Source organism: Cynara cardunculus (genome assembly GCF_001531365.2).
Source record: "Cynara cardunculus var. scolymus isolate 2C chromosome LG 3, CcrdV1, whole genome shotgun sequence".
Classification (NCBI taxonomy): domain Eukaryota; kingdom Viridiplantae; phylum Streptophyta; class Magnoliopsida; order Asterales; family Asteraceae; genus Cynara; species Cynara cardunculus.
In genome coordinates, this window is record NC_037530.1 from 757399 (window position 1) to 768798 (window position 11400).

The 11400-nt window shown below is 35.6% G+C and overlaps 1 protein-coding gene across 1 annotated transcript; it reads left to right on the plus strand.

The window, feature by feature from the left end:
• The first annotated feature begins 1986 nt into the window (after window positions 1-1986).
• Window positions 1987-11162, plus strand: LOC112509413 (pyrophosphate--fructose 6-phosphate 1-phosphotransferase subunit alpha). The gene is made up of 19 exons (XM_025114356.1): window positions 1987-2169; window positions 3860-4032; window positions 4325-4437; window positions 5166-5240; window positions 5328-5441; window positions 5527-5594; window positions 5695-5778; window positions 6375-6428; window positions 6641-6721; window positions 7231-7324; window positions 7405-7478; window positions 8274-8384; window positions 8477-8521; window positions 8619-8675; window positions 9146-9250; window positions 9338-9454; window positions 9583-9692; window positions 10168-10333; window positions 10814-11162. The coding sequence occupies exons 1-19, from the start codon at window positions 2080-2082 to the stop codon at window positions 10925-10927; spliced, it is 1845 nt and encodes a 614-aa protein (XP_024970124.1). The 5' UTR covers window positions 1987-2079; the 3' UTR covers window positions 10928-11162.
• Window positions 11163-11400: the final 238 nt, after the last annotated feature.

An 11400-nucleotide genomic window follows, 5' to 3' on the forward strand; every position in this document is an offset into this window, starting at 1 on the left:
TAAAATTAAAAAAAATACATATTTATTTTAAATATATAAAGACAAATTGTATGAAAAAAATAACATACTTTAACTTGATTCATATTTTGGGTAACGTACTCCTAAAACTTTCATTTTAGTGCTTGAGATGTAAAGTTTTAAACATTTTAGTACTCGGGTAACCGATTGAAGCATCACCGGTTAGGTTAAGATATTCATGTTAGCAGATAATACTGAGTTGGATACCACATCACTCGTCACATTAGCATGGTAATCGGTTAATGCTTCAACCGTTTACCCGAGTACTTAAATGTTTAAAACCCTACACGTGGCTGGAGTTGCAGAAGATTACGGGGTGTAGTGGTGGACCAATAGATGAAGGGCGACTAAATTCAAAACGAATATCAAAGAACGAGAAGGAGTTTACTTTTTTGTTTTCTTACAAGGCTTACAAGCATGTACATACGGCTTAGAGGTTTGTACGATAAAAAGGTTGTCCAACAAAAATGACCAAAATATCCCTCGATCGAACCGAGGTTAACAAAGTTAGAAAAACGGACTTAATTCTAATAAAAAAGAAACCATAATGACCATTCGTGTAACTATTTCACATCGTGGACCTAATACGTAAATTTTACATAAGTATAGGGATAGATTTTGTAATTCACTCTAAATTCAAAGATGAAAAGAATATGCTTAGAATATTTATTTTGCTTTGCATTCTTTATTTATTTATTTATTTATTTGTATTGTTTTTTATTGTAATTTTTGTAGAAAACAAAACATGTTATAAATGGTCAAATAAAGTCAAAATGTTAGATAAAACTATTTTAAATAGCGTAAATTGTATGAAAAAGTAATATATTTTAACTTGATTTTTATTTTGGGTAACATACTTTCAAAACTTTCATTTTGGTACCTAAGATGTAAAGTTTTAAACTTTTAAGTATCTAGGTAACTGGTTGAAGCATTAAATGGTTATCGTGCTGATGTGGTATCCAACTAAGTATTATTTATTATTCAACCCAATTTCATCTAATCACTCGCCACATCAACATGATAACCGTTTAATGCTTCAACCGACAGTGATGTGGTATTCAACTAAGCAATTTGAAAATAAATTAATTTGATAATGATTAGATGGACAACTGGATGGTCATCAGATGATTAATTGAATGTTGATCGGTTCGGTTTTGGTCGCATTTGGACTGCCATCCGAAAACCGACAGATCAAACTGGATGTTGAAAATTTCAATCCGATCAGATCCAATTACAATGGATATTCAATCATCATCGGTAGGTTCTAATTGAATCGATTGATTTTCTGCACACCCTTATTCAAAAGTTTGTTGGAGATATTAAACGTATCTAATATCTACAATAATTTAATCTCCAAAACAGAAATCTCATTGCAACTGTCTGTTTTTTTTTTCTTCAGATTTTAAGTTTCCATCATCTATTTTCAAAAACAACCAGATATGTTATTTAAAAAATGGAGATTTTTCAGGTTTTTGAACAAGTTTTTTACTCCAATAAATTCTTCAAAACTTTTATGGAAAACACAGAAACCATTGACGTTGAATGTAATTTTTTTTATAGAGATTTTAAAATTTGGTTATGTATTTTGGGGAACCCATATGTTATAATTTATCGATGAGGGGCATATTTAGGGGTGTAAATAATGCTAGTCGAGCTCGAGTATTACTGTACTCGACTTGAAAACTTGTGAGCAGTAAAAATCAAAGCTCGAGTCAAACTCGATAACTATTTCTCAATCTCGAACTTGAAACAAGCTCGAACTGCAACTCAACTATTTCTCGTATCGTTTACGCCCCTAGGCATGATTATGAAAGTATTGGAAAAATAGGGGCCAAAGTGTAAAAAACCATAGTTAGAGGAGTGAAATACGAAAGGCCAAAATTTTTGGTTGGTTGGTGAAGTCTCCTATACGAGCGCCCCCTTTTCATCAGAACTCACCACATCATTAGCCCCACTGTGTGAGTGTGTTTTAGGTGAAGAGACACAGAGAGAGTGCAGTTCTAGGTGCGAGAAAAACACATACACACTCTAGAAACATAAACTAACAATTTCTGTGTAGAAATGGATTCAGATTATGGAGTTCCAAGAGAGCTTTCTGATCTACAAAAGAATCGATCTTTATACAAACCCGAACTCCCCCCTTGCCTTCAGGTAATTAGGTTTATTACATTCATGGGTTACGAGTTCCCAACTGTTTTTCTTCAGATTTATACATATATATACCTGTATCTATCGCCATTGTATTGATTTGATGTGTTTCATAGTGGTAAATGAGTAAATCTCGGATCGAATCAGGGGTTTTGTGTTTAAAGTTTTTGAATATTCAGTGATTCGATGAAATTGAAAATGAAACAGATCTGACGTGTGTAGAATGTAGATCACGTGTTTTGCGACATATTCGTGCTTTTCATTTTCGCCTTTTTTATCGTCCTTTATTCTTGTCACCTTTTGGTTGCTTTGTGTTGTGACTATTTTGGGATTCAGTTTGACTGCTTTCAATGTTTAAAGTAGCATTTAAATTTAGGGTTTTCTTTTTCTGCAGCTGGGAATCTTGCAACGTTATGTAAATGCTTAATTTGTTTCATGTCTGGTGAAAAGCTGTATCTTTATTAGTACAAGTGTCAAAAGAGATGTTTTTTTTGTTGTAAGTTGTAAGATAGGAGACTGAGAACATGGCATAGGAATCAAAATGATGGGTTGCTAAGATTTTAAACTTTAACCATCACTGTGCTTAAAAGAGAGTGAATTACTGTTTGGTTGATTTTCCATTAAGTTATGAACGGATAAAGTTGCCTGTATGGATGAATCTGTCTGTATAAATTGAAAAGGTTTTTGTTTGGGAGGATTTCTATCATAGATGGAAGGAGAGTGAGGTGTGGGAAAAACTTGGTTTTGTGCATAAAGCTCCCGTCCAGAAGCTTATTGAATAAGCCACTTTCTATACTGTTAAGCCACCACCAAACAGTCATGTATAGCTGACCGAATAAGATGTGAGTCTCATTAAGTTGCTAACAAACAAGCAACATTATTTCGCATATTAAGAAGCTGCATTTTAAGTTGTGTGCATGTTTGACTTTATTGGCACCTCATATCTAGTCATCTTTCAGTTACACCTGATTGTGGGTCCTCGTTATTTTATGTCTTCAAGCATGGATGGGAAGAAGGGAATTGGAGAGGTTGAAGGTGAGATGGAGGAGGGTTAGAGAGCCGACATATAGGTTACCAAGAGTCCTAAGATAGTTAGAGTGATGTGTGCTTTTTCTAACCTTTCTATGTTTCAAACTTTCAATGTAAAGGATTGGGTTAAGAGGAAAACCACAAAAAATTGGAAAACTGAGGAATACTCTAATGACCATTCGTTTGTCCGATATGCACATGTGCATAGACACCCGGAAACATTTTCAATTATTTTTATGCACATATGCATACCGGACAAATGAATGGTTACTAGGGTGTTTTTCAATTTTTCGTTTTTTATGGTTTTCCCCTAAACCCAGTCTCAATGTACGTACATCTTACGTCTTTGTTCTTCTTACCATTTTTACTCACACTTTTACAAGCAGGGGATTTTAATGGAAATGGCTGATCTACCCTTTGGGGTAGAGGACACATTCTTTCCGAAGATTTGCACACGCTCTGCAACCATAGACATGAAAACAGATATTTTCTTTTTTCACTTATTGGACCATCTTACTGATACTATAAACACTCATTCTAAAACAGACATCCATCTACCAGCCTTTACAATTTGTTGACAATTGATGCGTATATATATAACCTACAACATGAATTTTGATGATATATTGGGCTTATGAACCATGCCTTATTGGTTTATGCACAGGGAACTACTGTGAGAGTAGAGTTTGGTGATGCGACTGCTGCAGCAGATCCTTCTGGTGCAAATGCCATTGCTCGGTCATTTCCTCACACTTATGGTCAACCTTTGGCTCATTTTCTCAGAGCAACAACTAAAGTAGCGAAGTCTCAGACTATTGATGAGCATCCTGCAGTAAAGTATGCATTCACTTAATTCAATTTCTTTTCATCTTGGCAATACTCAAAACCTTGACAAAAAAAATTATGGGATTGTATTGAAGTTTAATCTAATTCTAAATTTCAAAGATTTTTAATATATACCAGTTCTATCAGGAACACATGTCCTAGTATTCATTCACTGTTAAAAATAATAGCATGGGTGTAACATTTAAGATCATTGTTCGTATTGTTGGATGCAGAACCTTCTTCTCATACCATGTTGCAATACGTCAAGAAACAGACTCATATTGCATACTGTCTTCTTTTTCAGGGTTGGACTGGTTTTCTGTGGTAGACAATCTCCCGGAGGACATAATGTTGTATGGGGTCTTCATGATGCTCTCAAAACTCACAATCCTAAGAGCACTTTGCTTGGATTTCTAGGTAAACATTTTTTGACTTAGGGGCTGTTTGGTTGGTATTCCATTAAGTGCTATATGGATAAAGGTGTTTGTGTGGAGTAATGTCTGTATAGATTGTGAAGGTTTTTGTTTGGGAGGGTTTTTTCATAGATGAAGGAGTGTGTTTTTTTAATTGGGAGGAGCAGGCTTGGAAAAAACTTGGCTTCTGCATTAAGCTCCCCCTAGAAGCTTACTGAATAAGCCACTTTCTATATCATTAAGCCACTGCCAAACAATCATGTATAGCTGACTGAATAAGCTGTGAGTCCTGTTAAGCTTAGTAAGCTGCTAATAAACTGGCCCTTACTATGCTCCTTTTCAATTTGTGGTTTGATTTTGACGGGCGGGATATGTATATCCTACCCTTGGGGTAGAGGTCTTCATGGAAACGACCTCTCTACTCCTTGGGGTAGAGGTCAGATATGCATACATCCCACCCCTAGACCTCACCCCCGGGTGGGATATACTGGGATACATTCATTCGGTTTGGTTTTATGGGACGGGAATGTGGGAACATGTTTAGAACCTCAAAGATGGACACAAAGAGGGAGGGAGCATATGGAAGCACACAAAGAACATATATCAGTTGTTTATTGTGCACAGACTACCCGACACTTTATGCTTGAATTTTGCCTCAGATGTAATTCGTCTTTTGAGTTAACTTGGGATATTTTCTCTGAAGAATTCCATTATGCTTATGCATGTGACTAGGTGGTTCGGACGGTTTATTTGCACAAAAAACTCTCGAGATCACAGATGATGTTCTTGCAACCTACAAAAATCAAGGTACTTATGAGAATATAATTTTGGGATCAGGGTTTTCTCTCTCTTTCTTGAAGTAATTTCATTTGTCACTTTTTCAATCCTTTGAAGGTGGTTATGATCTATTGGGACGAACAAAGGATCAAATAAGAACCACAGAACAAGTAAATTCCGCAATGGCAGCATGCAAGGCTTTGAAGTTGGATGGCCTAGTCATTGTTGGAGGTACATATGAAGTATAACGAAAGATAACTATTTATCGAAATAAATTTTTTGTCATGTTTACCAACCCATGTTTGTTTGTTTGAAGGGGTTACGTCTAACACCGATGCTGCTCAGCTTGCTGAGACTTTTGCTGAAGCAAAATGCTCTACAAAGGTAACTAAGCATGCCCTCTTTTGCTGCATGAGACGTTACACACCAAGATTTCTTTTGCCTTTTATGTACAATATTGTCAAAACTGTTGCTAATTTTGCAGGTGGTTGGAGTACCAGTTACCTTGAACGGAGATCTTAAGAACCAATTTGTCGAAGCAAATGTTGGGTTCGATACAATATGCAAGGTATATATCCTGTCATATATGCTTATCGACTTCTACAAATTCTCTATGTAGAAGGATGCATCATGCATTCGTGTACCATAATTTCCTGATATGGTAAGCCTTTGTCGTATATGGGAAGGTTCAAATGAGAAAAGTAAATATTTTGAGATCCTGGGAAGCAACTATTCATGATGAATATTGTGATAGATATTCATAGTGAAAAACTCATAAAATAGTTAGTTTCCAGGTTCTCATATGAACTTTTCCCTTGTCATATATAAAGAATGACATTGCACGGACAATTTTGGCGTATATGAATGCTACAAGGAAGCTTATTGCTCGAGTGCTTTATGAAATTCTTTGAGATGATGTAAACATTATTCAGAATCTTTCTGCAATACCCGTATGTGAAGGATCAATATTGTAAATTTGTAATTATAAAATGATTTTCAATTTGAAAATGGAGGGATGATTTTTAGATTACAGGCAACTGACCAATTCATTTCTTCTGTAATAAACCAAGTTGCACAAGTTCTTTTGGAACCCTTCTGCTATTTGATGTAAACAATCTTCCGTCATATTTCTGCATTTTTAATCACCGTGTTTCCTTTCTTTAGGTTAACTCTCAACTCATCAGTAATGTCTGCACTGATGCTCTTTCTGCCGAAAAGGTAATCCGCTCAATTCAAATATCTTGCCCTCTTAGATATAATTATGTATTTAATATACCGTGCCCCCTTTCTAGCAAAGATGGTGTGATCTTTATGCAAGAAGAGATGCTATGTGATAGCTGAACCCGTTCCATCTTTTCTTCTTACCGTTATCTTATCTATATACCGACACCTTACTAAAATCTAATCGGTTTATTTTTCTTTCTTTCCAGTACTACTATTTTATCCGGCTCATGGGTAGGAAGGCATCTCATGTTGCCGTGGAGTGCACTCTGCAATCACATCCTAACATGGTGCGTTTACCACACAGTTTTTTAGAAATGTGTAGTTATTATACTTTTTAGTTAACCAAATGACAATTTTAGCTCAATAATAGAGGGAGTAATGAATTTTTTTATCTCATAATTAAGGTTAAAATTGGAAAGTGGCACTTACGTTTCAAAGTTGACATGTATTTTGGTACAGAGGGAGTATGTGGTTTCTGTAGTTCTTCTTGTTCTTTGATTAAGGGGCTGTTTGGTTTTGTCCGTGTGGATTAATCTGTTTTTATAGATTGATTAGATTTTTATTTAAAAGTGTTTTTCCATAGATGGAAGGAGCGTGTTTTTTATTGGGAGGGGCAGGTGTGAAAAAAGTTGACTTTCTTCTTAAAGCTTCCTCTAGAAGCTTACAGAATAAGCCACTTTCTATATCATTAAGTCACTACCAAACAGTCATGTATAGCTGATCGAATAAGTTATAAGCTGTGAGTCTCATTAAGCTGCTAACAAACAGACCCTGAGTCTCTATATCTTCTTTGTAGGTTATCCTTGCTGAAGAAGTTTCCGCTTCAAAGCTTACTCTTTTTGATATAACAAAACAAATTTGTGATGCGGTCCAAGCCAGGGCAGAACAAGGTGTGTGGTGGTTATTTGCTGCCATTGTTGTTGATTTCATGGTGGTCACCATATCTTCTAACATTTTGTTTATTTTGCAGACAAGAATCATGGTGTCATCCTACTTCCAGAAGGGCTTATTGAAAGCATCCCGGAAGTTTACGCACTTTTGCAGGTAAATAAAGCTTGTAAGACAACAATTTGTAAACCTTGAGGGTGCGTTTGGTCTCCAGACGGAACAGTTGTTCAGAACTGGACATGACATAACAGATAAAACTACCAATTTACTTCTACCTAGTTGTTTATATATTATATATATATTGATTAATTTATGTAATTTGTTAAATTATAATAAAATAAATATTTTTAATAAAAAATATATGATTAGAGAGTTTTAGTCAAGACGATTAAAATGGCACCAAAATAAAAAAGTGTGTACTTCCCAATTTTTATTTTATATATTTTCTATATTATTTTTTAATTATTAATATTTATTAAATTACATAAATTAATTAAAATATAGAAACCGTATAAAAATAATATTTTAAGAACAATAACATGAAAGTTTAAAGAGCATAAAATACAATAAATAAAATTTAAAGAATGAATAAAATGTAAAGAGGGAGGCTTAGTTGATGTTTTAGAAGAGAATTAGGTTTTATTTTGAGGTTATATTGGTAAAATATAGGTCTGTTCCATCTTGTTCCATGGAGTGAGGGTGGAACACGTCTGTTCCACTTTGTTCCACATGAAAGTTCTGCAAAACGTAGAACAGTGATCTTTGTTCTGTAGTGTCCAATGTACCAAACGCACCCTAAGGCCTGCTCAACCGGCAAATAAAGGCTAGGCCTTGGGGATCATTCCTCCCATAGGTCACCAGTTCGAGTCCCCTCATGGCCACAATTGATTTTTCTGGCTGTTATATTCAGGGTTCCATGAGATTAACTGAATCAACACCTTTTTCTTTCAGGAAATCCACCATCATCTTCGACAAGGTGTTTCCGCTGATAAAATATCAACGAAATTGTCTCCTTGGGCATCCGCGTTGTTTGAATTTTTACCACTCTTTATTAGGAAACAGGTATGTTTTAGCATCATTCTTGCAAATGGAAATATGCCCTTATGTAGAATCCGTATGTTGGTGCTTGTATAAATTACCTTTTTCTATTGCAGCTTCTCCTCCATCCCGAATCAGATGACTCAGCTCAGTTGTCTCAGGTACTTTGTTGGTGACCTTTGTAAATCGTAACACCATGGAAACTTGTAAAACTGTGTTTTCGTACGCATTTATTGTTGGCTATTTAATTTTTCTCAGATTGAGACGGAAAAGCTTCTTGCTGAACTTGTGGAAGCAGAAATTAACAAGAGACTGGTAGGATATGAACTTTATGTACACTGAACTTTATTTGCGCTTAGAAGCTAGAACCAACTATTCATGAATTACTCATAATGAATATACCTAAATATTCATGAATATTATTCTTCGTGGATATTATTCTTCATGAATATCATGCATTTTCACTATTCATGATATTCATCATCAGTATCTATCATGATGTTTATCATCAATATCTGTCACGATATTCATAATGAATAGTAAATATTATGAGAACCTTGAGAACCAACTACATGAATTATTCATAATGAATATTATTCTTCATGAATATCATGCATTTTCACTATTCATGATATTCATCATCAATATCTAATTATCTATCATGATATTCATAATGAATAGTTGGTTCTCACGGTTGTCAATAATCAATATGTTCGCATTCACAAATGAATCCACCCCAATACCTATGAACGTGAATGATTCATTTATCTTTGAATTGTAAACAGAAAGAAGGTACATACAAGGGGAAAAAATTCAATGCAATTTGCCACTTCTTTGGCTATCAAGCTCGGGGTTCTTTGCCATCAAAATTCGATTGTGACTATGCCTATGTAAGTTCCTTCACTTTAGCCGATCAATCTACATGCCCCATCATAAATATCAATTACTTTTTACCTAAATTCAACGCAATTATATAGGTTCTTGGACATAGCTGTTATCATATTCTAGCAGCCGGTTTAAATGGTTATATGGCAACCGTCACTAACTTGAAGAGCCCTTCAAACAAATGGCGTTGTGGTGCTGCTCCAATATCGGTAGTGTTTCCATCCATATATTAGAAATCTAATCTATGTTGTACTTTATTGTGGTTGCAAACTTAGATTTCTTATGCAATATGTGGATTAATGAATTCGTTACTTTTTGGCTGGTTCGGGCATTCTAGGCTATGATGACTGTAAAGCATTATGGTCGTGGCTCAGGATCAGGGTCCACGACTCTTGGGAAACCCGTAGTCCATCCTGCTACCGTGGATTTGAGAGGCAAAGTATACGAGTACGTGACTTCATCATGATGTTTCGTTTCATTTCTTTTCTATCCACCATGCCTTGGCTGTTTGGTTGGTTTTCCATTAAGTCATGTATGGATAAAAGTGTCTGTGTGGATTAATCTGTTTGTATAGATTGAGAAGGTTTTTGTTTGGAAGGATTTTTTCGTAGACCGAATGAGTGTGCTTTTTAATTGAGAAGGACAGGTTTGGAGAAAAACTTGGCTTTCTGCATAAATCCCCAAGAAACTTACACTTTCTATATCATTCAGGCACTACCAAACAGTCATATATAGCTGACTGAATAAGCTGTGATCCCCTTAAGCTCATCAAGCTGCTAACAATTATGAATACTATAAATGATCATTGGGGAATAATTTCTAGCAGAGCTCAAAATCTATGTATTTTTACTCTCTGGGGTAGAGTTTGTTTGGTTTAATAAGGATCGAAACATGTGCTAATTTACGGTGGGGATTGGTGCAGGCTGCTTAGACAAAATGCAACAAGATTCTTGATGGATGATGTCTACAGAAACCCCGGACCCCTTCAGTTTGATGGTCCGGGTGCCGATTCTAAGGCTGTCAGCTTGTGTGTGGAGGATCTTGATTACATGGGTCGTATCAAGGAACTGAACGAATATCTCGACAAGGTGCAATACTTTTCTTGTTCTTTACTTATCGTCTGCATTTCATTCATCGAAGATCTTGAAAGTTTCTTTCCTGAGGGTCGTTTGGTTGGTTTTTCATTACGTCTTATATAGATAAAATTATCTGTCTGGATTAATCTGTTTGTATAGATTGGGAAGGTTTTTGTTTGGGAGGGTTTTTTCACAGATGAAAGAAATTTGTTTTTTAATTGGAAGAGGCAGGCATAGAAAAGAAACCTGATCCCAACTCGTGGTGGGTTATACTGTGTTTGTTTGGTTTACATTCAACATAACAAATATCGCATGCTAGAAAAACATCCCACATAATTATGAGCATAAAAACATGCATTGATTGAAATATTGCAGGGACACGTTCATTTGAAAACATTGAGAACCATATATTCATTATGAATAGATCTCTATATATATATTTATGTATATTCATTATGAATATTCGGTTAATATTATCCTCAATTTCTACAGGTAAGAACGATCGTGAAACCAGGTTGTTCTCAAGACGTTCTGAAAGCTGCGTTGAGCGCCATGTCTTCTGTGACGGATATTCTTTCTGTCATGACCTCACAGCGTCTAGAGTAGTACACGCCACTCCGGGTGGCTCATCTTCCACCATTGAAACTAGACTGTACTCGAACCTCCTTCGGATATCCTGTATTTTCTCAATTTTGTGACGAGTTGCTTTTTTATTGTTTTTGAAGACAAACAATTAGATTGCGACTACTTGATTCGGTCTTTCTGCTGTTCCTGTTTTCGGGTCTGGTTTCAGTTTCTGGGAAGATTTATAATGAGAAATAAAGCTTGACATTTCAGGTCTGGTTTCGGTTTCTGCTGTTCTATGGTTGCAATATTCTGATTTTGATTTTTTTGGCGGTCAAAATACCGAGATTTCGATGTTATTGCCACTAGAGCGTCTGATCGTTCAGAGGGCGATCACGGGGTTTTAATTTCTATGTGAAGGTCAAGGAATTTTTCAATGCCATTACCCCTCGGTAATTATCCCTCTAGCATACTGAGCAGCTGAAAGAGTCGGTCTTGAAAACCGTTTTGTGATC

What these genes read in the sequence shown, in the direction of transcription:
- LOC112509413 (XM_025114356.1), top strand. Translation starts at nt 2,080, where the DNA reads ATGGATTCAGATTATGGAGTTCCAAGAGAGCTTTCTGATCTACAAAAG. An exon ending in GATGAGCATCCTGCAGTAAA is followed by an intron (nt 4,033 to 4,324) that starts GTATGCATTCAC and finishes CTTCTTTTTCAG; the next exon opens with GGTTGGACTGGTTTTCTGTG. An exon ending in ATGCTCTTTCTGCCGAAAAG is followed by an intron (nt 6,429 to 6,640) that starts GTAATCCGCTCA and finishes CTTTCTTTCCAG; the next exon opens with TACTACTATTTTATCCGGCT.